The sequence below is a fragment of the Panthera tigris genome, chromosome C1, assembly GCF_018350195.1.
Source record: "Panthera tigris isolate Pti1 chromosome C1, P.tigris_Pti1_mat1.1, whole genome shotgun sequence".
NCBI lineage: Eukaryota > Metazoa > Chordata > Mammalia > Carnivora > Felidae > Panthera > Panthera tigris.
This window is the reverse complement of record NC_056667.1, coordinates 36,924,437-36,952,026: the sequence shown is the minus strand read 5'-3', so window position 1 is coordinate 36,952,026 and position 27,590 is coordinate 36,924,437. Positions and strand designations below refer to the sequence as shown.

General features: G+C 48.4%; 3 protein-coding genes across 4 annotated transcripts in view; 2 read left to right on the top strand and 1 right to left on the bottom strand.

The window, feature by feature from the left end:
- LOC102968150 (cytochrome P450 4X1-like) overlaps positions 1-27,590 on the bottom strand; it is a 99,712-nt gene that overhangs the window by 65,184 nt on the left and 6,938 nt on the right. The window lies entirely within an intron of this gene.
- LOC102968444 (cytochrome P450 4A11-like) lies at positions 871-11,639 on the top strand. Its single transcript, XM_015535334.2, is given in 13 exon segments — positions 871-1,116; positions 3,706-3,847; positions 4,635-4,649; positions 4,652-4,678; positions 5,435-5,562; positions 6,716-6,840; positions 7,197-7,351; positions 7,797-7,903; positions 7,990-8,180; positions 8,277-8,410; positions 9,699-9,763; positions 9,912-9,988; positions 11,393-11,639. Coding segments are annotated over 13 exon segments (1,530 nt in total). The 5' UTR covers positions 871-921; the 3' UTR covers positions 11,562-11,639.
- LOC102968736 (cytochrome P450 4A11-like) lies at positions 14,032-27,459 on the top strand. The gene is made up of 12 exons (XM_007077244.3): positions 14,032-14,329; positions 18,820-18,961; positions 19,768-19,812; positions 20,495-20,622; positions 21,540-21,664; positions 22,034-22,188; positions 22,635-22,741; positions 22,827-23,017; positions 23,113-23,246; positions 24,544-24,608; positions 24,756-24,832; positions 27,206-27,459. Exons 1-12 carry the CDS (start codon positions 14,135-14,137, stop codon positions 27,372-27,374), a joined length of 1,533 nt encoding a protein of 510 aa, XP_007077306.2. The 5' UTR covers positions 14,032-14,134; the 3' UTR covers positions 27,375-27,459.

Below are 27,590 nucleotides of genomic sequence, written 5' to 3'. Positions count from 1 at the left end.
AAGTCTCTGACCAGGGGCCACAGAGGGATGGAAGGTAACCATACTAAGTTGAGGGGAATGGATAATGTGATTATGTCCCCTAGGGTTTGGACAGGAGCCCAGGATTTAGGGGAAGCAGGAAAGAACTCTGGTCCAAGGGTTGTGTGATGAATCTCCTGTCATGAAGTCGAGAAAGGAGGACTTTGGAGGAAGGAACTTGGGGGTAATTTGGGAAAGGGACAATTACCCCACCTTCCAGAAGGAGAAACCAAGGTTCAAGTAGTCTACATTGCTGGCTTCCTATGTCAGGAGCGTGCCCTGGGGCTGGGGATCTGAGTCTAGGGCCAGTGCTCTGTCTGCCAGCACAGTCCGCTCCAGGCACAACTGGTGGGTGGACAGTGACAAGCATGGGGAACATTGCTGAGGCAGCTGAAGCAGGTGGTCAGGAGAACCCCTGATTCTAATCCCAGCTGGCACTCTCAATGGCAGTGCTCTTGTGGCCACATCACACTAGCTCCCTGTAAGACTTCTGCTCTCTGATAAGGGAGAATAAGCCAACCAACCACACGTTCTGAACTCGGTAACTGGACTGCGGTCTTCTTGCTGTCAGGGCTCATGTCTGTTTGCAGGCAGCTGTGTTGTGGCACTCAGTACACCTGGCACTTAGGGGTGCTCCTGAAATATTGGATGAATAATTGGGAGAAGGGCAAGTGGGAGTTTGCCAGCCACTGTTGCTGTCTGCTGGGAAAGCTTTCCTCCCACTGGTTCCCAAGGTGGATTCTCTCGGTTAATGAACTCTGGAGGCCCAGTTAACCTCTGCCCCCTCCATTTACCCTCCCTCTCTGTGGGCAGGGCAATCTTCCTTGGACTGACAAGGCTGCGGTGCTCAGGGGAGGTCAGCCACATTCAGGAATAGCCAATGGATCCAGCTGTCCCTGCACCATGAGTGTCTCTGTGCTGAGCTTCACCAGACCCCTGGACGGTGTCTCTGGGCTCCTACAAGTGGCCTCCCTGCTAGGCTTCGCTCTGCTGTTGCTCAAGGCAGCACAGCTCTACCTGCACAGGCAGTGGCTGTTCAAAGCAGTCCAGCACTTCCCGTCCCCTCCTTCCCACTGGCTCTTTGGGCACATTCAGGAGGTAGGAAGGGGCTGGTTGGGGAATGGGGGGACAGAGTGTGCCTGGATTCTCAGAGTATCCTCCTGGTCAGCAGAAACATCCCACAGGCTTCTTGTGTGACAGCACGTGGGTCTAGCTTACCTCTCAGACCTCGGTGCCCCACGCCAGCCCTGGAGCTCAGGCCCTCCAAGGAAGCCTGTGCTGGTGCCTTCTTTCGTTAGGCAGTTCTGCAGGCTGTGGTGCAGCTTTGCTCTTTGAGGACAATGGCTGCTCCTTCCAGAGTCTTCCCCTTCAGGCTGAGCAGCCCTGCCTCTTCTCTCAGAACAGGCTTCCTGATGCTTCCCTGCCCAGCCACTCAACCCCATCCTCTCAGCCTGGCCCTGAGATGCCTGGGACTCAGACATTAGTGGTTTCCCAACCTATGCAGACCATAGACAGGAATCCCAGAAGGTGTCAGATTACAGGAAAACAGGGTCAACTGCTGGACTGGGGATCACGTCAGGTGTAGGGAACAACCAGGTTGGGTGCCTGAGACTGTGGATGTTCCAGACTGGTGGTTTCAGTGCTACAACCCTGACAAGTCACTGGCACACAGGAGAAGGTTCCCAGGATGGAGCAGGTAAAGAGCACTCACACTGAGCTCCACCATTAACAGAATCTGTTTCCACATCAGATCTCATTCCCCTAACCCGGCGCCATGTAATCCATGGGCTGAGGATGTCACCTCCTTCCAGTACCCTGGTGGCCAGCGCAGAGCTGACCCCAAGGGATGCTTGACTCAGGTTGTGCAGTGACAGAGGAAGGAGCAGCTTGGGGTGACTGGGTGGGAGACAGCACCTACCCAGCCCGTTCTGTCAGCACTGGTCCCCAAGGGAGAGTTACAGGAAGGGGGGCACTTGGAGAGGGGCTCACTGGTGGGGTGTGGATTGAACAAGCCTAGGAGGTGGGGTGTTGTAGAGAGCGGAGACCGGTCTCTTCTCAGAGAAAGAGGCAGAGTGATTTCAACCTAGTGGCGCCAGAGATGGAAACTTCATGTCAGCCACAGGGAGACAGCCAGACCCCAGTTCCTTCCTGTGCATTGTTGCACTAATGACTTCCAGATTATTTGTCCAGTTGGAGAAATTGGGACCTTTTGTTAGATGCAGTTGTCACCTTCCCAAGCTGGGATTTGACATAAGGAACTAAAAAACTTGCTCCAGTGACTTTCCCATTAACTGACTGTATGTAGACTCTGTAAGCAGACAGGTTCTGCTACATATCGAATATTACTCCCGGTGCCCAATCATCTCTCATCGGCTGCTGACCTATCAGATATTGTAGCCAAATATTTCTTGTTTTTATAATTCTATCTGAAACCTTCCTTTATTCAATTCCTCTGTTATTGGCTAAGTCAGGAGTTAGAATGCCACCTGAGGTGAGTTAAAGCTAACCTTCAGGCAAGGTGACAAGTCACAATTGGGACAGGGAAGCATGTGGTCTCTGAGCCAAGCTCCGTAGATTTTATCCTAGCTCTGCCACATACTCTATGCCTCTGTTTCCTCCTCTGTAAAGTGGGGATGATGATGCTGATGATTACAGTCTCAAGCAAGTCATTCTAACCTGCATAATTGATAAAAATTGGAAATAACGTAATGCCTACGAAGGACAAGCATGCTGTGGGTCCACAAACTCACTGCACTACCTAGGGGTGAAATCCACCAGGAACTATGAAAGGGGAACTGCAGGGTGGGAAGGAGGTGAGTCAACAGCCCCATCTTTCCTCCCCTGTCTCAGCCTGACTTCTAGTAGCAGAGCCACAACACCTGACCATTGTCTTCGCTGCCCCTTTAGTTTCTGTCCTCCTTCTGTCCTTGTGCCTCCCTTGGGGGACATTTTTTGTGGCTGCAGCTTTAGTGGAGCATAGCCTGCATTGAGTGGTCGTAGGCTGAAGGCCAGTGGACATTGGGTATTTACTGACAGAGTAACTGCCACTGCCACTGCCACTGTGGGCAATGTCTCTTCTACAAGATTGTCACCTGGCCCTGGCCAGACCTGCTCAGGGACAGATCGCAGCCCCACGTGTTTGTCCAGTCAGCTGACAGATCAGTGGCCCTCAGAATGGCCCAGAGAGGGGAATAGCCGGGCATGGCACCATTTGGCTCCTTGGGGTCCCCTAGAGGAGGAGAGCATATGATCAGAATGGAGGCATTACACTGGGCTGAAACAGGACCCAGGGCCCCTGCTGTGCAGGTTGAGGGCATCGTGGTGGACAAAGTAACATAGCTTTGTGGTAAGAGGTTCCCACTGGATGGTCATGGCACTGGATCTAAGGAGAAGGGTAGCCCAATGGTGGCCATGACCTGGGAGCACAGAGCAGGCCCCTTAAGTAATTGAAGAACACTTCAGACTCTAAGGCCTGATTCTCTTCCCCAACTCCACCCCACACTAGAACATAAGTTCACTGAATGTGGAATCTAGATCAGAACCTGTCTCATCAGAAACAGTTACAAATTCTTAAGCACTGTGGATATCTAGAACTATCACCCTGGGGCCAGCTTACCTGCCACCACCACTCTAAGCAGTGCACCTAAAGAGGAAGGTTTTATTGACTTGTCTTTCCATTGGTTACAGTTCCAAGATGGCCAAGAGCTACAAAAGCTTCAGAAAAGGGCAGAGAAATACCCATGCGCCAGTCCTCGCTGGCTGTGGGGGAACAAAGTTATCCTTGAAGTCTATGACCCAGACTACATGAAGGTGATCCTGGGGCAATCAGGTGAGAACTATCCCACATGACTTCTGCTACGGCTCTTCCCTCTTGGGTACATTCTTTGGGGACTACAAAATTCTGGAAAAGGGTCATGGCTCAGCCTTCAGTACCCTCCAGCAACCATCCTTCTAGCCCACAAGCCAGCATAAGGCCAAATATAGATACTTAGATGGAATGCTTACATTTTTCTTTTTCTTTCTTTCTTTCTTTCTTTCTTTCTTTCCTTTCTTTTCTTTTCTTTTTTGTCTCCCTTCTTTCTGTTCTTGCCTTCCTTTCCTTCCTTCTCTCTCCCTTCCTTCTCTTCCTTCCCTCTACCTTTCTTTCTTTTCTTTTCTTTTCTCTTTTCTTTTCCTTCCTTCCTTCCTTCCTTCCTTCCTTCCTTCCTTCCTTCCCCAAACTTATATGATCCCAGATCTTAAAGACAATTTGCTATCCATGATGGCTGGGATTTGGAACCCTATCTGTTGCCCATGCTATGTCATGGAAATCCTGGGTCATCATTAAAAAATACACACCAGCTACTGTCTTTTCAGTGGCACTGAGGACAGCAGTTATATTTCTTGCTGATTCAAAATCCTCGTTGGGGCTATGCTATAGACACTGAGTCTGTCATCATGAGCCTACAGTGACTATCAAGAAAGAAACAAGATTCATGGTTGGGAGGCAAGTGGGAAGTGGATGGAAACAAACTGCCAGCTTACAGTCCTCAGGAAGGGATGGAGGCCAATGGCCTGGACCATAGCTGCCTCCTCAGTTCCCTCCAGTTTCCTGTAATGCCCCTTGTACTTTTCAGACCCAAAGCATCATGACCCTCCAGATTCCTGGCTCCCTGGATAGGTAAGTACATGGAATCAGGACTACAGTCCACCTTCTGGTTAGGCTTGCCAAAAACTATCCATTCGGCCCAGATTAAACAAGAGGTGACCGGAACCACAGTCACACCCTCATCACTGAATGGAGCTCCATCCTCTCCATTCTCTTCTTTTTATCTTTCTTTTTTAAGGGCTTTTTATTTAATATATTTTTTAATTTAAATCTATGTTTGTTAGCATATAGTGCAACAATGATTTCAGGAGTAGAATCCTTAATGCCCCTTACCATTTAGCCCATCCCTCCTCCCACAACCCCTCCAGTAACCCTCTGTTTGTTCTCCACATTTAAGAGTCTCTTAGGTTTTTGTCCCCTTCCCTGTTTTTATATTATTTTTGCTTCCCTTCCCTTATGTTCATCCGTTTTGTATCTTAAACTCCTCATATGTCCATTCTCTCCTTCTGATGAAACACTTCCTAATGGTGGGGAGAGCCCTCCTGCAGCTCAGCCTCTTCCACAACACTTCTCAGTCCTCGGAAATGATGTCAACCTCACTTTTCACCAAAGTCCTTCTAAGACTCGCACCCCACTCAGTTTCCATCTTGATCTCTCTGCTGTCATGACCACATGCTGTGAACCAGCTCTTGGAAATTTACTTTCCCGACATGCACTGGCCTTCCCTGCCTCACCCAGGATGCCCTTCATCTCACACTCTGGGTTCCTCCCAAATACCCTGGACAACTCTTGGGAGATCCCTTCCAACACAGCCCCATTGTGGCCCAGGGTACGGTTTGCTCCTGTTGAATGGACAGAAGTGGTTCCAGCACCGGCGGATGCTGACCCCAGCCTTCCACTATGACATCCTGAAGCCCTACGTGTGGCTCATGGCCGACTCTGTCCATGTGATGCTGGTAAGTCCGTCCTACGCTCACCTGCACACTCACACCCACAGCATAGTTCACAGAGCCCACTCTCAGGCAGATGTGTCCTGGAGACATCAATCAGGCACCGCCCTAAAAATCATGCACTTATACTTTACTATGAGACCGGGTACCCCAATGAGGGAGGGAAAAGAAAGTACCCAGGCTTGCCTCCACTCTGTGCTCATTGCCCACAGAAGAGACAGTGATGGTGGATCCAGGGTCCCTTCTCCTCCCACTTTATGTCTTCGGCTTGGATAGGAAGAGCAGTCAATCCCCCTGGACAACAGGACAAGTGGCCCTGGCTGGCCTGGGCAGTAGCAGCTTCATTTACAGGTGAACACCCCAGGATGTCACTGAGGTGGGCACTAGCCTTGGGGCAAAAGCTTCTGCATAGATTTTCACCACTTCATGAAGGGAAGTGGAGACCGGATCTCAAAACCCAGGGCTGGATCATGCCCTAATATCACTTCTGAGCAGGACCCTGTCTCACAAACTGTGATGAGCTGACATTTGTTGAACAGTCCCTGATACCTTTACTTAGGAATCCTGGTACTGGCCCATTACTTTTCTTTTGCCTTGACACTTGCTACCTAATGTGGGACTTCACCTTTTTTTTCTCGTGTCTAGATCAATCACAGGAGAGAGAAGATTCACCCCTTGTCCCCTTGGAAACATTGTTTTCCGGTCTGCTAAAGGTTATTAGCACCATAAATTGCTCCTAACTTGTAGGAGATAGTGATTACTTACATAACAAAAGTTTTTGAGAAAAAACTCATCACATTACAAACACATATTTGCTGTATGTTCCCAAATTGTTAAAACACATCTGGGGTATCTGCGAGGCTCAGTCGGTTAAACGTCTGACTTCAGCTCAGGTCATGATCTCACAGTTTGTGAGATCAAGCCCCATGTCGGGCTTTGTGGTGACAGCTTGGAGCCTGGACCAGCTTCTGATTCTGTGTCTCCCTCTCTCTCTGCACCTCCACCGTTCACACTCTGTCTCTATCTGTCTCAAGAATAAACATTAAAAAAATGTTAAAACACATCCACTTTAGAAGGTGAGGACATCTCATCAGAATATTTACAGAGAGCGCATGGGCCTTCTGGAGGAGTAGAGGATTAATGTGTCCCTCCAACACAGGACAAGTGGGAGGACCTCATCAGACAGAACTCATATCTGGAGATTTTTGAGCATGTCTCCTTGATGACCTTGGACACCATTATGAAGTGTGCCTTCAGCTACAAGGGCAGCCACCAAGCAGAGAGGTCAGTGAAATCCTCAGTTTCTGGGTCCTATCTCCTATCATGCTGAGAGGTAAGTAGAGCAGTTGGGGTCTTTCCCAGCACAGACAGCCACATTCTGCAGAGTGCCCCAGACCACAGTCAAATTCAGCCCACAGCACACCTTCATTAGGCACAGATCCCAGGTCCCTGCCATATGGAAAAGCCTGGCTACAGTGTCCCTCACAAAGGGCTGAGGGTCTTGAGGGTATTAAGACAGAAAGTGCGAATGCCTCAAGTTGCCTGTCCCACTGACTGAGGAACCCTCACTCACATCCCCAAATCCACTTCAGGGCAGAAGTCTCCTTCCATCAAGGCCCTTCTGCATCCTCCCCATTTAGGATCTCCCAGTCCTACATCCAGGCCATTCAAGATCTGAGCAACCTGTTTTTTTCCCGAGTGAGGAATGCTTTCCACCAGAATGACATCATCTACAAGCTGACCCCTGAAGGCCGCTGGAATCACCGGGCCTGCCAGCTAGCCCATCAACACACAGGTTGGACTCTGACCCCTGGGTGGCTCCCTCCTTCACTGGACACATCTCAAAGGGACAGGCACTGAACACTCAAGCAGAGCCCTATCCCCCCTTGAGCCACTTCAGGGGCTGGGACACACCCACACTGGGTCCCCCCCTGGTGCAGGTGTTAGGATGCCAGTGCTGTGCAGGAGCTGACATGTGTCAGCACATGGGTAAAGGTTGAATGAGACCCCCTGCCAGCAGCATTCAAGCAGAGCCTCCCTGGGCTGTCCTGTTGAGGGGTGCCCAACACACAAGCACATGGTGCCCCAGCTTTCACCCTGACATGCACACCCATTACCACTTTCCTCCTGATCCAAATGGCACCCAGGCCAGGATACAGGCAGCAGGTGGGCTAAGGTGGGTGGCTGTGTCTGGGCACCCAGAGCTCTCAGCTCTGCCTGGGAACACTGTTCTGGGACAGACCGAGTGATCAAGCTGAGGAAGGCTCAGCTGCAGGAGGAGGGAGCTCTGGAGAAGGTCAGGAGCAAGAGGCACTTGGACTTCCTGGACATCCTCCTCTTTGCCAGAGTGAGTGTGAGCAGGGGAGGCCTGACGCTTTGCCCACAAGCTTGGAGGAGGGAGACAAACCCTGCTGTGTCACCATTTCCTCTCAGACGGAGGACGGCAGCAGCTTGTCTGACAAGGACCTCCGTGCCGAAGTGGACACGTCCATGTTTGAGGGCCATGACACCACAGCCAGTGGCATCTCCTGGGTCCTCTATACCCTGGCCACACACCCTGAGCATCAGCAAATGTGCCGGCAGGAGATCCAGATCCTGCTGGGGGATGGTGCCTCCATCACCTGGTGAGTGCTCACGAGATAGGAGAGCCTAGTCCACCCAACTGGAGAATTCCCTGCTTGCCAGCATCTTGCCTGCCCTTCAGGATAGCTTTGTTTCAGGGACCACCTAGACCAGATGCCCTACACCACCATGTGCATCAAGGAAGCACTGCGACTCTACCCACCAGTTCCAGGCATCAACAGAGACCTCAACAAGCCCATCACCTTCCCTGATGGACGCTCCTTACCCAAAGGTATGAAGGTCAGCACACTCGTGCATCAGTTCTGCAGGAGCACATGGGAGGTCAGAAATTTGCATGTCCCGGGGTAGTTCTGAATATGTCTGGTCTTCATTTTTCATCAATAAATGGACACTTACTCTCTGGTTTGGATGAGGAGAGAAAATGCCTGACACAGAGCCAGAGAACTGCCAAAGTGTCGTAAAGGTTAGTTCCTCTTCCTATCTATGGAGAATATTTTCTATTTTTGTTAATTCTCTCAAATAACCTGTAAGGTGCATCTCAATTCTAAGATCTCAAATGCATAGAATCCTAAGTTTCTACTCTTACCAAGGAAAAACATTCTATTACCGTGAGATTCCATTGGTTTGTGATGCTACAGCACTCCCATTGAAGGCACTGACATTCTCTGATTTAAAACTACATACTCCAATTCCTGACTCCAAGTCAGAACTCGTGGACCAATTCTGTTCACAGACACATCTATTTGAATATCCTCAGGATTTTACACAATGTTTAGATAACTCCTTTGTAACAAAGGCAAAATACTATATACAGGCCAGTTAAAATAATAATGACTCAATGCATTGCATTCTCTACAAGGAGGTGTTGGCTTCAGGAGGGGGGCTTCAAAATTAGCATAAACTTCTAATATCCAGAGATTTGATGGCTGGAGAGACAATCCCACTGGGCCAGACAGAGCTGTTTTTCCTTCCCTGTGAGGTCAAGTCATTGAAGCACTTCAGGAAATCCACCATCATTATTTTGACAGTCCAGTCTGTGGGGAGCCCTCAGATTGATGGCAGAGAGCACCTGATGACCAGATCTGAGAACCCAGTCACGGTTGGAGGCCACCCTTGGCTCACCTCTGATCTGAACTCCAGGCCTGCCACACCCTAGCTGTGCGGTTACAGGAAAATTGCTTAGCTTCTCTGAGGCTCAAGGTGCCTGATATGGACAATAGGGACATGAATGCCTTCACTGGAGGGTTGTTGTGAGGATTGAATGAGTTCATGCATATTACCCAAGGGCCTATGGATGCTACTTGATAAATGTGAGTTTTCTGTCACTTGAGTTGTTCCAAAAAGTAAGCCTCCTGTTCTTTCCTACTTCTCAGCCCAGGCATGGTTCTCTAGTAATTAGTGTACAGGTGCTTTCCTTGTCCACCCCATCTCTCTTGCAACACAGTCATTCCACTCACAATGATGAGCAGTGGCTTTCACTGTGGCTTCCAGGCTGTTTGTGCATGCACATGACTCCTCGTGGCGTGGATATGATCCGTCTTCTCTCTTCTGTCCCACAGGATTCCAGGTGTCCCTCTCCATTTATGCCCTTCACCACAACCCGAATGTGTGGCCAAAGCCAGAGGTATGATGGCCTTGGGAGGAGGGGCTGGGATGAGCTCTCCAGACCAATGCATCCTGCTGTCCCACCTCTGGGTGGTCCATCTGGTGGCTGGTTGATAGGAAGGAGAGGCTTGACCACACCTGTCCTAGTCCTGGTGCTTCCTCTGCAGGAGTTTGACCCTTCATGGTTTGCACCAGGTTCTGCCCGACACAGCCATGCTTTCTTGCCCTTCTCAGGAGGAGCAAGGTGAGTTACTTGTACCAAGATGGGATTGGGGGCTATTTTCTGGGTATATACCTGATGTTTGTGACTTCCTATGTTAATATGGGTGCCTACAGATATGCCGTTACATGTCTCTGTGCTAGGAAAAAGGTGTATCCCTGTCTATTTACAAAAGAAAAGTTGGTAAGCACCACATGACCTGGAGACTTTGACCCATCACTCATACCTAACCTGTAGCTACAATTCAGTGTCAGTGGATGATCCAAAGCTCACTGCATTCTGGTATTTGATTCACTGTATGAGTACGACTTTGCCCGATAGATTTTCTCACATGTTAATTTTCAACTGCTGTTGATTTCAAAGTTTGGATGGAATCAATAGACTTCTTTTGTGCACATTCTCAAACCAGCCTTTCCTACTCAACTCACCATTCTGTCCCTGCACTGAACCACTGACTTCTTTGCATGTGTGTCCATTCTCAGCTGCCTTGCATATCTCAAATATTTAAGTCATACATGGGGATGGTTACTGTAGCCTCTTAAGGGTTTCATGAAGTATTCGACTAATCTGTGTGGCTGTTATGTTTGCATCTATCCAAAAGAATTCTTGAATACATGGTAATGATCATGTACTTGACAATTTTCCCAGTTGTCAAATCAGTATATATGATCTGGGCTCTACACACATTAACATTACACTCAGTCCAACGCTGAGTGGGCAAATGTATGCAAATGAAGACATTAAACTGCTTTTGAGAGAAAAGCCTCTGTTTTATACATGACACATGGTATTTGAAAGTTTCCTGGAGTATAAAACATAAAGCAGACTTGAAGGGGCCGTGGAGCTGGGTGACTTCTCCAGAGTGGCTTTTGTGAAATCCTCCGATGCTGCTGAAATTGTCCTCTAAATAGTAACTTCAGGAAACTTTCCAAGAGTTACTAGAAACAAGTTTTTTTCTGAATACATAAATCTATCAATTCTTCAAATAGTGAATCCACTTTCACAGAACGGGCTTAGAGCTGATTATATTTGCAGGTATTGGCTCTAGGATCTGGTTTCTCCCTGGGAATGAGTCCTTCCTCTTAGATATTGGTGGAAGATGTGTGGCTGCCAGTGGAGACAGAAGAGGGCCAGACAACACTGCCAGAAATCACATTACTTGCCTGTGCGGCTCAGGGAGGTGACCCTCTTGGAAAAGGATTTTAGGCCTGCTGACAGCAGAGGTAGGAGTAGGAGTTAGTCCTGGAAGACTGTAAGCTTTGTCAAAGGTCAGGGGCAGAGTGTGAAGCAAGGCTTGGGTTGAGATGTGTGTGGGTGTCCTGGAAGGAAAGGGATCGGGGCCGGACCCATGCAGGAGGGCCCTGCATGTGCTGTTCCCAGCAAGAGGATTGAGGCCACTTCTCATTTCCTTTTCCCTCCCTGACCCAGGAATTGCATCGGGAAGCAGTTTGCCATGAACGAGATGAAGGTGGAGGTGGCCCTGACCCTGCTCCGCTTTGAGCTGGTGCCAGATCCTTCCAGGGTCCCTGTTCCCTGGCTAAGAATTGTGTTGAAGTCCAAGAATGGGATCCACCTGCATCTCAGGAAGCTCCTCTAAAATCTGTGCAGACAAGGATGAGCCCGAGAACCTCCTGCCTGCCATCCTGTCTTCCTGTCTGTGTCTCCTGTCCCCTGTCTTCTGTCTCCCTCACAACCTCCATGATCTCCCCCTCTTTCCCATCAGACTGTCTGCCCTTCTCTGTCTCACCCTTTTCCAAGACCCTACTAGTTTTCTGTTACCCTCCTCCTACTCGGCTGTAGCCCTGACTGTGCATGTAACTCTCAATTACGCACCTGTCCTCTAGCCTGTCTGGCCTCTCCTGTCGTTATTCTTCCTGTGCCCTGGTCTGTCCTGTACTGTTTTGTCTTGCTGGTTTCCCAAATGACACAAACTTAGCCCCTTAAGGGACTGGGGCCAGACTGCCTGGCTTTGAACACTGGCTCTCCCTCTTACCAGTATATTGACGCTGGAAAGGCAACTAAGCTCTGGGTGCCTTGGTTTTCTCCTTCAGATTTTGAGATTTATTTGAAAAAATCTGTTTCAGGTTGGGGCACCTGGGTTGCTCAGTTGGTTAAGCATCCGACTTCGGCCTAAGTCATGATCTCATGGTTCATGAGTTGGAAGCCCACATTGTACTCTCTACTGTCAGAGCAGATCACACTTCCAATTCTGTCTCCCACTCTCTCTGCCTTTCTCCCACTTGGCTTTCTCTCTCTCTCTCTCTCTCTCTCTCTCTCTCTCAAATAAATAAACATTTAAAAAATCTGTGTTAGAATGGTTGTGGATAAAATATATAATATTTTTTGCTCAGTGCCTAGAACATAGTAAGCAGTCAGTAAATATTAGCTATTTACAAGTATATGTGCCCAACTATATAGAGGAAATCGAAGATTCAGAAAGGAAAAGACAGACTGACACACAGAATTCTGCTCCAAGTATCCCACTTCCAACCTCCCTCCACAGGTTGTCCAGGTGTGCTAGGTGCAAAACTGGTGCTGGGCCAAGTAAGGGAAGGAGTAGCGTCCAAATTCCCTTGGCTGGGACCAGAGAGAATGGGAAGTAACCACAGAACTTGGGCAAGGTTGAGAGGAATGAGTAAAGTGGTTACATACCCCTGGGTTTGGACAGGAGCCCCGATTTAGGGGGGAGAGGAATTCCAGTGCTGTGGGTTGTTTAATGAATCTCCTATCATGAAGTTGGGCAAAAGAGAAGGACTTTGGAGTTACAGTGAGATGGGTGAGGAACAGGGCAGAAGGAAAAGGGGACTCATGGAGGGTGTCTTCTAAAGAAATCCTCATGAAGGGGCGCCTGGGTGGCGCAGTCGGTTAAGCGTCCGACTTCAGCCAGGTCACGATCTCGCGGTCCGTGAGTTCGAGCCCCGCGTCAGGCTCTGGGCTGATGGCTCGGAGCCTGGAGCCTGTTTCCGATTCTGTGTCTCCCTCTCTCTCTGCCCCTCCCCTGTTCATGCTCTGTCTCTCTCTGTCCCAAAAATAAATAAAAAACGTTGAAAAAAAAATTAAAAAAAAAAAAAAAGAAATCCTCATGAAGATATTTGTTTTTATTTTTCTGAATTTTGGGCCTAAATTTGACTTTGGAGAAGAGAATCAGGAACAAGTAAGAGATTAAATTGTCCTCATCAGATATGTTTTCATAGGCTCTCCATGAGCCTTTAGTTCCCATCCCCTTCTCTAGCACTCTACCTGGTGAACTCCTATTCACACTTGAAGGTCCCATTCTCCTGTTGTGTTTTCTCCTTCCCTCGTAGGGCCTGGCCCACACTTCACTCTTTCAGGACAGGCTTTATTGTGTTTTCTTGTAATGTTAGTTCTCTGCCTTTACCTAGCAGATAGTGAGCTCAAGAACATTGGCTGAGTGCATGAGTGACTGCATGAATATGCATTCCTGGGAGGGACTTGGGAAAGGGATGATTACCCAATCTCACAGAAAGAGAAACTGAGGTTCAGGAAGTCAATGTCATTGGCTTCCTAAGTCATGAGTGTGCCCTGGGGCTGGAGGTCTGAGTCTCTGGCAGGTGCTCTGTCTGCTGGCCCATTCGGCCCCAGGCAAAACTAATGAGTGGATAGTGACAAGCATGGGGAACACTGCTGATGCAGCTGAGGCAGGTGGTCGGGAGAACCCCTGATTCTAATCCCAGCTGGCACTCTCAATGGCAGTTCTTCTGTGGCCACGTCACACAAGCTCCCTGTAAGACTTTTGCTTTCTGAAAAGGGATAATAATCCCAGTAAGCACATGTTCTCAATTTTATAACTGAACAGTGGTCTTCTATCAGTTTGTTTTCAGGGCTCTTGTCTGTTTGCAGCCAGCCATGTTGTGGCACTAAGTATACCTGGCACTTAGCGGGTGCTCCTGAAATATTGGATGAATAATAGGGAAAAGTCCAAGTGGGAGTTTGCTGACTGCTGTCTGCAGAGAAAGCTTTCCTGCCACTGGTTCCCAAGGGAGATCCTCACAGTTAATGACCACTGGAGGCCCAGTCTAACCTCTGCCCCCTCCATTTACCCTCCCTCCAGGTGGGCAGGGCAATCCTATCTGGACTGACAAGACTGGGGTGCTCAGGGGAGGTCAGCCACAGTCAGGGACAGTCAGAGGATTCAGCTGTCCCTGCACCATGAGTGTCTCTGTGCTGAGCCTCACCAGACCCTTGGGCAGTGTCTCCGGACTCCTGCAAGTGGCCTCTCTGCTAGGCCTGGCTCTGCTGTTGCTCAAGGCAGCACAGCTCTACCTGCGCAGGCAGTGGCTGCTCAAAGCAGTCCAGCACTTCCCGTCCCCTCCTTCCCACTGGCTCTTCGGGGACATCCAGGAGGTAGGAAGGGGCTGGACGGGGGGTGGGAGGACAGAGCAGGCCTGGATTCTCAGAGCATACGCTTGGACAGCAGATATATCCCACACAGGCTTCTTGTGTGACAGCACGTGGGTCTAGCTTACCTCTCAGACCTCAGTGCCCCAAGCCAGCCTTGGAGCTCAGCCCCTCCAAGGAAGCCTGTGCTGGTGCCCTCAGGCCAGTCTGACCCTCTTTCCTAGGCAGATCCACAGGCTGTTTTGTAGCTTAGCTCTTTGAGGACAATGGCTGCTCCTTCCTGAATCTTCCCCTTCAGGCCGAGCAACCCTGCCTCTTCTCTCAGAACAGGCTTCCTGATGCTTCCCTGCCCAGCCACTCAACCCCATCCTCTCAGCCTGGCCCTGAGATGCCTGGGACTCAGACCATAGACAGGAATCTCAGAAGGTGCAGATTACAGGAAAACAGGGTCAACTGCTGGACTGGGGATCACGTCAGGGGTAGGGAACAACCAGGTGGGGTGCCTGAGACTGTGGATGTTCCAGACTGGTGCTTTCAGTGCTACAACCCTGACAAGTCACTGGCACACAAGAGAAGGTTCCCAGGATGGGGCAGGTAAAGAGCACTCACACTGAGTTCCACCATTAACAGAATCTGTTTCCACATTAGCTCTCATTCCTCAAACCAGGCACCATGTAATCCATGGGCTGAGGATGTCACCTCCTTCCAGTACCCTGGTGGCCAGCGCAGAGCTGACCCCAAGGGATGCTTGACTCAGGTTGTGCAGTGACAGAGGAAGGAGCAGCTTGGGGTGACTGGGTGGGAGACAGCACCTACCCAGCCCGTTCTGTCAGCACTGGTCCCCAAGGGAGAGTTACAGGAAGGGGGGCACTTGGAGAGGGGCTCACTGGTGGGTGTGGATTGAACAAGCCTAGGAGATGGGGTGTTGTAGAGAGCGGAGACCGGTCTCTTCTCAGAGAAAGAGGCAGAGTGATTTCAACCTAGTGGCGCCAGAGATGGAAACTTCATGTCAGCCACAGGGAGACAGCCAGACCCCAGTTCCTTCCTGTGCATTGTTGCACTAATGACTTCCAGATTATTTGTCCAGTTGGAGAAATTGGGACATTTGTTAGATGCAGTTGTCACCTTCCCAAGCTGGGATTTGACATAAGGAACTAAAAAACTTGCTCCAGTGACTTTCCCATTAACTGACTGTATGTAGACTCTGTAAGCAGACAGGTTCTGCTACATATCGAATATTACTCCCGGTGCCCAATCATCTCTCATCGGCTGCTGACCTATCAGATATTGTAGCCAAATATTTCTTGTTTTTATAATTCTATCTGAAACCTTCCTTTATTCAATTCCTCTGTTATTGGCTAAGTCAGGAGTTAGAATGCCACCTGAGGTGAGTTAAAGCTAACCTTCAGGCAAGGTGACAAGTCACAATTGGGACAGGGAAGCATGTGGTCTCTGAGCCAAGCTCCGTAGATTTTATCCTAGCTCTGCCACATACTCTATGCCTCTGTTTCCTCCTCTGTAAAGTGGGGATGATGATGCTGATGATTACAGTCTCAAGCAAGTCATTCTAACCTGCATAATTGATAAAAATTGGAAATAACGTAATGCCTACGAAGGACAAGCATGCTGTGGGTCCACAAACTCACTGCACTACCTAGGGGTGAAATCCACCAGGAACTATGAAAGGGGAACTGCAGGGTGGGAAGGAGGTGAGTCAACAGCCCCATCTTTCCTCCCCTGTCTCAGCCTGACTTCTAGTAGCAGAGCCACAACACCTGACCATTGTCTTCGCTGCCCCTTTAGTTTCTGTCCTCCTTCTGTCCTTGTGCCTCCCTTGGGGGACATTTTTTGTGGCTGCAGCTTTAGTGGAGCATAGCCTGCATTGAGTGGTCATAGGCTGAAGGCCAGTGGACATTGGGTATTTACTGACAGAGTAACTGCCACTGCCACTGCCACTGTGGGCAATGTCTCTTCTACAAGATTGTCACCTGGCCCTGGCCAGACCTGCTCAGGGACAGATCGCAGCCCCACGTGTTTGTCCAGTCAGCTGACAGATCAGTGGCCCTCAGAATGGCCCAGAGAGGGGAATAGCCGGGCATGGCACCATTTGGCTCCTTGGGGTCCCCTAGAGGAGGAGAGCATATGATCAGAATGGAGGCATGTCACTGGGCAGAAACAGGACCCAGGGCCCCTGCTGTGCAGGTTGAGGGCATCGTGGTGGACAAAGTAACATAGCTTTGTGGTAAGAGGTTCCCACTGGATGGTCATGGCACTGGATCTAAGGAGAAGGGTAGCCCAATGGTGGCCATGACCTGGGAGCACAGAGCAGGCCCCTTAAGTAATTGAAGAACACTTCAGACTCTAAGGCCTGATTCTCTTCCCCAACTCCACCCCACACTAGAACATAAGTTCACTGAATGTGGAATCTAGATCAGAACCTGTCTCATCAGAAACAGTTACAAATTCTTTTACATTTCTCAGGATCCACATAAGAGTGAAACCATATGGTATCTGTCTTTCTCTGTATGGCTTATTTCACTTAGCATCACACTCTCCAGTTCCATCCACGTTGCTACAAAAGGCCATATTTCATTTTTTCTCATTGCCACGTAGTATTCCATTGTGTATATAAACCACAATTTCTTTATCCATTCATCAGTTGATGGACATTTAGGCTCTTTCCATAATTTGGCTATTATGTGGATCCTGAGAAAGGTAACAGAAACCCATGGGGGAGGGGAAGGAAAAAAAAAAAAAGAGGTTAGAGTGGGAGAGAGCCAAAGCATAAGAGACTGTTAAAAACTGAGAACAGACTGAGGGTTGATGGGGGGTGGGAGGGAGGGCAGGGTGGGTGATGGGTATTGAGGAGGGCACCTTTTGGGATGAGCACTGGGTGTTGTATGGAAACCAATTTGACAGTAAATTTCATATATTAAAAAATAAAAAATAAAAAAATAAAAAAAAAAAAGAAAAGAAGGGACCAAGTAGGACTGGATCCTACTGAACGAGAAGGAGAGAGATGGAAATAAAGTTGGGGAGCTGGCAAGAAACAATGGCAAGAGGCTTTGAATGAAATAAAGCCATCTCAAAATTTAATTTTTTAAAAAGGCACTCTGAAAAGGAATGACCTGAAAATCTTAGAATGAAAAATACCTTTATTCCATTTTAAAAGAAAAAGTTAGGAGTAAGAATATATAATGTAACTATTAGGCTACTTGGTGTATACTGGAACCCCATGGATTAGAATTAATGTGCTAAAATATTGAACCAGAAAAAAAAATCCTTGAATGTAAGTTGATAAGCAAAAAGAAGGAAAATCTGAGAGTGATGTGGAACATACACTGATAACTTGAAACACTAGTCATACCATAACTCAAGAAGGAAGAATATATAGAGATCATTTGAGAGTGTTAAGGTATATAGTTGATCCCTCAAAAAAAAAAACAACAAACAAAAATGGGGGATTCATAAGATCCTTATAAAACGCATGTGACTATTTGTAGACTGTTCTTATAAATAAGAGGTAAAAAATATATATACACCTTATTGTCACTTAAGAGGACTTCCTTAAACGTAATGGAGAATTCTGCTAACAGTCCATTTGGCTAGACTATACAGAATTTAATTTAAAAATTACACATTTATTCTCCTTGCCAAAAGCTACTTGCATAAATTTCTGACCTTAGAAATCACGTGCTACCTGTGGGCTTTCTGTAGGAGCCAGCGTCACGTAACAAAACCTGCATTCAACTACATAAACTTGTACTTCATGAACTCTCACTTGAGAGATTTGTTGTTTGCCCCTCCTGCTTATACTACCACTGCATACACACTAATTCTGGGGTGTTCTGATCTTACTCAGTTCACAACAATTAATGGTGCTGTGAATCAGAACCATCTAATGCAATTGCTGGGTATCCCTCCCTCAGATCTACATAATACTGACCATAAAAAAGAGAACCTTTAAATCAACAATCTGTATTCTTTGTGACTCCTCCAACTGATAATTCATCTGGCAAATAGCTTTGCAAATTTTGGCATGACAGCCCCTTTTCTGCCTTACGTTTAACTGGTTAGTCAAGCTGTCCACGGAGTCTCCCAATGGCAAAGCTCATTTCCTAAATGAGGTTGAACAATCACAGATTTGTTTCTAATTCAGGTAAGAGAAAACTAGCTGGAGTCAGGGTGTTACGAAGATGTGAAGGCAAATAAACAATGACAGCATTAACAAATCTCCAGGGCCTTTAATTTCTTCCATATGGTATATTATGATTGCTCCTGATTGGCTGAAATATTTAACCTAGAAAGAAATCTAAAAATAAAATATTTTTAAAGAAAGTGAAAAAAAAAAAAGAAAAAAAAGAAACAGTTACAAATTCTTAAGCACTGTGGATATCTAGAACTATCACCCTGGGGCCAGCCTACCTGCCACCACCACTCTAAGCAGTGCACCTAAAGAGGAAGGTTTTATTGACTTGTCTTTCCCTCGGTTACAGTTCCAAGATGGCCAAGAGCTACAAAAGCTTCAGAAAAGGGCAGAGAAATACCCATGTGCCAGTCCTCGCTGGCTGTGGGGGAGCAAAGTTATCCTCATAGTCTATGATCCGGATTACATGAAGGTGATCCTGGGGCGATCAGGTGAGAACTATCCTACATGTCTTCTGCTATGGCTCTTCTCTCTTGGGTATATTCCTTGGGGACTATGAAATTCTGGAAGAGAGTCATGGCTCAGCCTTCAGTACCCTCCAGCAACCATCCTTCTAGCCCACAAGCCAGCATAAGGCCAAATATAGATACTTAGATGGAATGCTTAAACAGCTGTGAGGGATTACATTTTCCTTTTTCTTTCTTTCTTTCTTTCTTTTCTTTCTTTCTTTCTTTCTTTCTTTCTTTCTTTCTTTCTTCTTTCTTTCCTCCCTCCCTCCCTCCCTCCTTTCTTTCTTTCTTTCTTTCTTTCTTTCTTTCCTCCCTCCCTCCCTCCTTTCTTTCTTTCTTTCTTTCTTTCTTTCTTTCCTCCCTCCCTCCTTTCTTTCTTTCTTTCTTTCTTTCTTTCTTTCTTTCTTTCTTTCTTTCTTTCTTTCTTTCTTTCACCACACTGATATGATCCCAGATCTCAAAGTCAATTTGCTGTCCGTGATGGCTGGTATTCAGAATCCCTGTCTGTGGTGGGTCATATAGAATGCCTGATTTCTATATTTCTTTGCTGATCACAGTCTCATTGGGGCTGTGCTATGGACCACTGAATCTGCCCTCCTAAGCCCAAGTTACCATCAGGAAAGGAAGTGAGTCAGGGCTTGGAGGCAACTGGGGAGTTGTTTATCACAAACTGCCAGCTTACAATCCTCAGGAAGGAATGGGGGCCACTGGCCTGGACCACAGCACCTCCTGGGGGCAGCCTGCCTTCCATGTTCCCCTCAGTCCTGTAATTCCCTCTTAACTTTCAGACCCAAAGTCTCATGGCATCTCCAGATTCCTGGCTCCGTGGATAGGTAAGTACATTTAACCAGGACTATAGTCCACCTTCCTGTTTGCCAACAACTATCCATTTGGCCCAGATAAAACAAGACTGTAGTGACCGGCACCAAAGTCACACCCTCAACTCTGAAGTGAGCCTCGTTTCTCTTCTTCTGAAAAAACTCACCTCTGGATGTCTGGGAGGCTCAGTTGGTTGAGGATGTCTCTTCATTTTGGTTCAGGTCATGATACCAGGGTCATGGAATTGAGCCCCACATTGGGCTCCACACCTAGCTTGGAACCTGATTAAGATTCTCTCTTTCTGCCTCTCTCTGCCCCTCTCCCTGGCTCACCATCTCTCCCTCTCCCTTTTCTCCTTCTCTCTCTCAAAAAAATACCCTCACCCCTTCCTAATGGTGGGGAGAGCTCTCCTGCAGCTCAGCTTCTTTCACATCACTTCACAGTCCTCGAGAATGATCTCAGCCTGACTTTTCACTGAAGTCCTTCTATGACCTGTGACCTGCTCGGTTTCAGCCTTGATCTCTCAGCTGTCATGACCACTTGCTGTGACCCAATACTTGCGTGGTCACCTTCCTGACATGCACTGGCCTTCCCAGACTTGCCCAGGATGCCCTTCTTCTCACACCCTGGGTTCCTCCCAAATTCCTAGACGACTCTTGGGAGTACCTCTCCCCACACACCCCCATTGTGGCCCAGGGTATGGTTTGCTCCTGTTGAATGGTCAGATGTGGTTCCAACACCGGCGGATGCTGACCCCAGCCTTCCACTATGGCATCCTGAAGCCCTACGTGAGGCTCATAGATGATTCTGTCCGCGTGATGCTGGTAAGTCCGTCCCGTGCTCACCTGCACACTCACACCCATAGCACAGTTCTCAGAGCCCACTCTCAGGCATGTGTGTCCCACAGACATCCATCAGGCACAACACTTATACCTTACTAGGAGACAGGGCTCCCCAGAGTGGATGAGACAGGAAAGTTCCAGGCACAAGCTTGCCTCCACTCTGTGCTCATTGCCAACTAAAGAGAGAGTCATGGTGGATCCAGGGTCCATTCTCCTCCCCACTTGATGTTTTTGGCTTGGATAGGAAGAGCAGTCAATCCCCCTGGACAACAGGACAAGTGACCCTGGCTGGCCTGGCAGTAGCAGCTTCAGGATGTCACTGACATGGGCTCTGGGCTGGGGCTAAAGGTTTCTGCATGGATTTTAGCCACTCCATGGAGGGAAATGGAGACCAGGTCTCAACCCCCAGGCCTGGGTTGCACCATCATATCACCTCTGGACAGAACCTTATGTCTCACTAACTGTGCTCAGCTGACATTTGATGAACAAAAGGAAATGTGGTCCCTGATATCCCTTCTTTAGGAATCCTGGTACTGATCCCTTAGCCTTTCTCCTGCCTTGATGCTTGCTCCCTAATGTGGGACTTGACTTGTTTCTTTTGTCTAGATCAAAAGGCAGAAAACGTCCACCTTTTGGCCCTCAGAAACATTTTGTGTTCTTCTAAAAGGTGGTTAGTGCCATAACTTGCTCCTAGGTTATGAGAGATCATGATTAATTATATAGCAAAAGTTTCTGTGAAAATACTCATCACATTACAAACACTTATTTGCTATATTTCTTAAAATGCTAAAAACACAGCCACTTTAGAAAGAGAGGACATCCCATCAGAAGAGAGAGCCTAGCCTTGTCAGCATGGGCCTTCTGGAGGAGTAGAGGATTAATGTGTCCCTACACCACAGGACAAATGGGAGGACCTCATCAGACAGAACGCAAATGTGGAGATCTTTGAGCGTGTCTCCTTGATGACCTTAGACACCATTATGAAGTGCGCCTTCAGCTACCAAGGCAGCCACGAAGCAGACAGGTCAGTGAAATTCTCAGGCACCAGGCCCTATTTCCTACCAACTGGCGTGGACTTATCCTGGGAGGTAGGTAAGGCAGCTTGGGTGTTTCCCATCAACAACAGCAACATTGTGCAGAGAGCTCCAGGCCACAGTCAAATTCAGCCCACACCACACCTTCATCAGGCACAGATCCCTGATCCTTGCCACAGGGAAAAACTTGGCTGTCTATGTCCCTCGCAAAGGGCTGAGGGTCTCAAGAGCATAAGAAAGAAATGGTGAATGCCTCGGGTACCTGTCCCACTGACTGAGGAACCCTCACCCACAGCCCCAATCCACTCCAGGGCAGATGCCTGCCACCATTTAGGCCCTTTTGCATCCTTCCCATTCAGGATCTCCCAGTCCTACATCCAGGCCATTCAAGACCTGAGCAACCTGGCTTTTTCCCGAGTGAGGAATGTTTTCCACCAGGATGACATCATTTATAGGCTGACCCCTGAAGGCCGCTGGAACCACCGGGCCTGCCAGATTGCCCATCAACATACAGGTTGGACTCTGGCCCCTAGGCAGCTCACCTCCTTCTTCAGAGACATCCCAAAGGGATTGGCCCCAAACACTCAGGCAGAGCTCTGTCCCTCCACGGCCCCTCCAGAGGTTGGGACACACCCACACTGGGTACCCCCCTGGTGCATGTTTTAGGATGCCAGTGCTGTGCCTGAGCTGATATTTGTCATCACGTGGGTGAAGGCTGAATGAGACTCCCTGCCAATGGCATTCAAACAGTGTCTATCCAGGATGTGCTGTTGAGTGGCAACCCAACCTGCAAGCACATGGTGCTACAGCTCTCACCCTGACATGTACACCTATTACCACTCTCCTCCTGATCCAAATGGCACCCAGGCTGGGACAGCTGGGGGTAGGTGGGCCAAGGGGGTAGCTGTATCTGGGCACCCAGAGCTCTCAGCTCTGCCTGGGAACACTGTTCTGGGACAGACCGAGTGATCAAGCTGAGGAAGGCTCAGCTGCAGGAGGAGGGAGCTCTGGAGAAGGTCAGGAGCAAGAGGCACTTGGACTTCCTGGACATCCTCCTCTTTGCCAGAGTGAGTGTGAGCAGGGGAGGCATGAGGCTTTGCCCACAAGCTTGGAGGGAGGGGCAAACTCTGCCATGTCACCATTTCCTCTCAGATGGAGGACGGCAGCAGATTGACTGACAAGGACCTCCGTGCCGAAGTGGATACGTTCATGTTTGAGGGCCATGACACCACAGCCAGTGGCATCTCCTGGATCCTCTATGCCCTGGCCACACACCCTGAGCATCAGCAGAGGTGCCGGAAGGAGGTCCAGAGTCTCCTGGGGGATGGTACCTCCATCACCTGGTGAGTGCTCACGAGATGGGATTGCCAGCCGACCCAACTGGAGAATTTCCCGCTTGGCAGAGTCTTGCCTGTCCTTCAGGATAGCTTCGTTTCAGGGACCACCTAGACCAGATGCCTTACACCACCATGTGCATTAAAGAGGCACTGCGACTCTACCCACCAGTTCCAGGCATCAGCAGAGATCTCAGCAAGCCCATCACTTTCCCTGATGGACGCTCCTTACCCAAAGGTATGAAGGTCACCACACTCACACAGCAACACTCTGCAAGAACACATGGGACGTCAGTGGTCCACATGTCATGTGGCAGTTCTCAATCACTCTGGTCATCTTTCATCCAAAAATGGACACTTACTCTTTAGTTTGGATGAGGATAGAAAATGCCTGACACAGAGCCAGAGCACTGCCAAAGTGTCATAAAGGTTACTTCCCCTTCCTACCTATGGAGAATATATTCTATTTCGGTTCATTCTCCCAAATAACCTGTAAGGTGCATCTCAATTCTAAGATCTCAAAAGAACAGAATCCTAAGTTTCCAAACTTATCCAACAAAAACATTCTATTACCATGAGATCCCATTGTTTTGTGATGCTACAGCATTCCCACTGAAGGCACTGACATTCTCTGATTTAAAACTACATACTCCAATTCCTGACTCCAAGTCCAAACTCATGGACCAATTCTGTCTTCACTGTCATATCTATTTGAATATCCTGAAGATTTGACATAACATTTGGGTAACCCCTTTGTGACAAAGGCAAACAACTATATACATATCAGTTAAAATAAAAATGACTCAATACATTGCATCTTCTCTGCAAGGAGGTGTTGACTTCAGCAAGGGGCTTCAAAATTAGCATAACCTTGTAATATCCAGAGATTTGATGGGCAGAGAGAAAATCCCACTGGGCCAGACAGAGCTGTTTTTCCTTCCCTGTGGGGTCGAGTCATTGAAGCAGATCAGGGAATCCACTGTCATTATTTTGACAGTCCAGTCTGTGGGGAGCCCTCAGATTGGTGGCAGAGAGCACCTGATGACCAGATCTGAGAATCCAGCCATGGTTGGAGGCCACCCTTGGCTCACCTCTGATCTGAACTCCAGGCCTGCCACATCCTAGCTGTGTGGATATAGGCAAGTAGCTTAGCCTCTCTGAGGCTCTAGGTGCCTGATATGGACAATGGGGACAAGAGTGCCTTCACTGGAAGGTTGGTGTGAGGATTGAATGAGTTCATGCATATTACCCAAGGGCCTATGGATGCTACTTGATAAATGGGAATTGAGTTGTCACTTGAGTTGCCCCAAAGAGTAAGTAAGCCTCCAGTTCTTTCCTGCTTCTCAGCCTGAGCAGGGTTATCTAGTATTTTCTGCCTGTATGCTTTGCCTTGTCTGCCCCACCTCTCTTGCAACACGATCATTCCACTCAGTGTTGATGAGACATGGCTCTTATTGTGGTTAGCAAACTGTTTGTGTGTGCACATGGCCCCGCGTGGCATGGGTATGATCAGTCTCCTCTCCTCTGTCCCACAGGATTCACAGTGTTCCTCTCCATTTATGCCCTTCACCACAACCCAAAGGTGTGGCCAAACCCAGAGGTATGATGGCTTGGGAGGAGGGGATGGGATGAGCTCTCCAGACCAACCCATTCTCCTGTCCTACCTCTGGGTAGTCTGTCTGGTGGTTGCTTAATAGGACGGAGGGGCTTGATCATACCTGTCCTGGCCCTGGTGCTCCCTCTGCAGGTGTTTGACCCTTTGCGGTTTGCACCAGGTTCTGCCCGACACAGCCATGCTTTCTTGCCCTTCTCAGGAGGAGCAAGGTGAGTTATTTGTACTAGGATGGGAGTGGGTGGTGCTTGCTGGGTACATATCCAATACTTGTGACTTCCTATTTTATACGGGTGTCTATAGATATGCCTTTGCTTGTCTCTGTGCTGGGAAAGAGGTATGTGCCTTTATGTACATAAAGGTATGTGCCTTTATGTTCTTTTGCAAATAGATGCAAAAGAAAGCTGGGAAGCATGGCACGACCTGGAGACATTGACCCATTTCTCTTCCCCAATCTCCAGCCACACTTCAGTGCTGGTGGCTGCTCCAAAATTCAGTGCATTCTAGTATTTGATTCACTGTATGAGTATGACTTTGCACAAGAGATTTTCTCACATGTTAATTTTCAAGTATTGTCGATTTCAAAATCTGGATGGAATCTGATAGAAATCTTTCATACACATTCTCAAACCAGCCATTCTTTCCCCGAACTGCACCACTGAATTCTTTGCATGTGTTTCCATTCTCAGCTGCCTTGCATATCTCAAATATTTATGTCATACATGGGGTGGTTACTGTGGCCTCTTAAGGGATTAATGAAGTATTCAACTAATTTGTGTCACTATTATGTTTGCATCTATCCAAAAGAATTTTTGAGTCCGTGGTAATGGTCACATGTACTTGACATTTTTCCTAGTTGTCAAATCAGTACATATGATCTGGGCTCTATACACATTAATATTATACTTAGAGTCCAATTGCATAAGTGGGCAAATAGATGCAAGTAAGACATTAAACTGTTTTTGAGAGAAAAGCCACTGTTTTATACATGGCACATGGTATTTGAAAGTTTCCTGGGGTATAAAACATAAAGCAGACTTGAAGTGGCTGTGGAGCTGGATGACTATTCTCCAGAGTGGCTGCTGTGAAATTCTCCAGTGCTGCTGAAATGGTCCTCTAATTAGTAAATTCCTTAAATCTTGTAAGTAGTTACTAGAAACGAGTTCTTTTCTTCAAACACTAAATCCACTTTCACAGAATAGGCTTTAAGCAAACTATTCTTCCAGATACTGGCTGTAGGATTTGAGCCTTAGACACTGGTGCGTGTCATGTGGCTGCCAGTAAGGACAGGAGAGGGCCAGAGAGATCCATTTCTAGCTCAGACCTAATGGCTACCATATTTCATTCCATTCAGGTTTTTTTTTTTTTTAGTTCAATAAACTTCATGCAATTCTAAGACTACTTTTTAAGCCTGTCTCTGTGTGCTACGTCTTATGTTAGGAGGTGGAACGCAGAAGAAAGATACTGCCCTTGCCGCCAAGAGTTCACAGCCATAAATGCTCCCAAAGAGACATCATTCATTCATTCATTCTTTCACTCCATCATTTACTAATTGAACACACTGTAGGACATTCCATGCTCCTGGCACTGTCCTGTTCTGGAAAGTGATGTGTCCCTGAGTAAAAAATACTAGTGTGACTTCAGGATCCAGGTATGAAGAGGTACAGCCAGCAGAGAGGGTGAGGGTGGGCTGTCATTGCCATTAGCCTTGAGCACGAGGCAGGCAGAGGTGGAGGGAGGGTATTCTCAGGGATCACATCAGCAGGAGCTGAGTGGGGAGGCAGAGCTGGACAGATGATAGGTGAGTGAGGGAACAAGCCAGAGAGGGCTTTAATGCCAGCTGAGGCATGTGGACATGCCCCTAGCTGTGATGGAGGGCCTGGGAGAGTCTGAGCTGGGTGGGGCTTCAGGGGAGGAAGGGGAGGCAGGAGACAGAGAAGCCTGGGTGAGGAGATTGAGGGATGGCCAATAGGGACATTTCTGCAGTAGACTTGGAATCTACAGAAGCTGGTTGACAGAGGGGTTGAGGGGAGCACAGGAGTCTGGACCCAAACTGGGAAGGAGATGGTGGAGCAGATTGAGCATCGTTATGGCCTTGCCCATTTGGATGTCTCTCTGATTCCATTCTGTTTTCCTTACACAATTCTACCTTGTCCTTTCTCTGAGGATCTGGGTCCCTTTGTCCCCCCATATGGTTAGGGCCTAAAGTGGCCCAGCTGGCCCCTATAGTACCCTGTACTGGCTTCTCATTTTTGAAATCAGTAATGGCTTATAGAGACGCAAACACCCTGATGATTAACTGTTGTAGTGATCACTTGACTTGGCTGTGTGCCTCTGGAGCTGACCCTCTTATAAGAGGACTTCAGGCCTGCCGACAGCAGAGGTAGAAGGAACTAGCCCTGGAAGATTGTAGGCTTTGTCCAAGGTCAGGGGCAGAGTGTGAAGCAAGGCTTGGGTCGAGATGTGTGTGGGTGTCCTGGAAGGAAAGGGATCGGGGCCGGACCCATGCAGAAGGGCCCTGCATGTGCTATTCCCAGCAAGGGGATTGAGGCCACTTCTCATTTCCTTTTCCCTCCCTGACCCAGGAACTGCATCGGGAAGCAGTTTGCCATGAACGAGATGAAGGTGGCGGTGGCCCTGACCCTGCTCCGCTTTGAGCTGGCACCAGATCCTTCCAGGATCCCTGTTCCCCGGCCAAGAATTGTGTTGAGGTCCAAGAATGGGATCCACCTGCATCTCAGGAAGCTCCTCTAAAATCTGTGCAGACAAGGATGAGCCCGAGAACCTCCTGCCTGCCATCCTGTCTTCCTGTCTGTGTCTCCTGTCCCCTGTCTTCTGCCTCCCTCACAACCTCCATGATCTCCCCCTCTTTCCCATCGGACTGTCTGCCCTTCTCTGTCTCACCCTTTTCCAAGACTCCTACTAGTTTTCTGTTACCCTCCTCCTACTCGGCTGTAGCCCTGACTGTGC

What these genes read in the sequence shown, in the direction of transcription:
- LOC102968736 (XM_007077244.3), top strand. Translation starts at nt 14,135, where the DNA reads ATGAGTGTCTCTGTGCTGAGCCTCACCAGACCCTTGGGCAGTGTCTCC. An exon ending in ATTCCTGGCTCCGTGGATAG is followed by an intron (nt 19,813 to 20,494) that starts GTAAGTACATTT and finishes ATTGTGGCCCAG; the next exon opens with GGTATGGTTTGCTCCTGTTG. An exon ending in GATGGTACCTCCATCACCTG is followed by an intron (nt 23,018 to 23,112) that starts GTGAGTGCTCAC and finishes GCTTCGTTTCAG; the next exon opens with GGACCACCTAGACCAGATGC.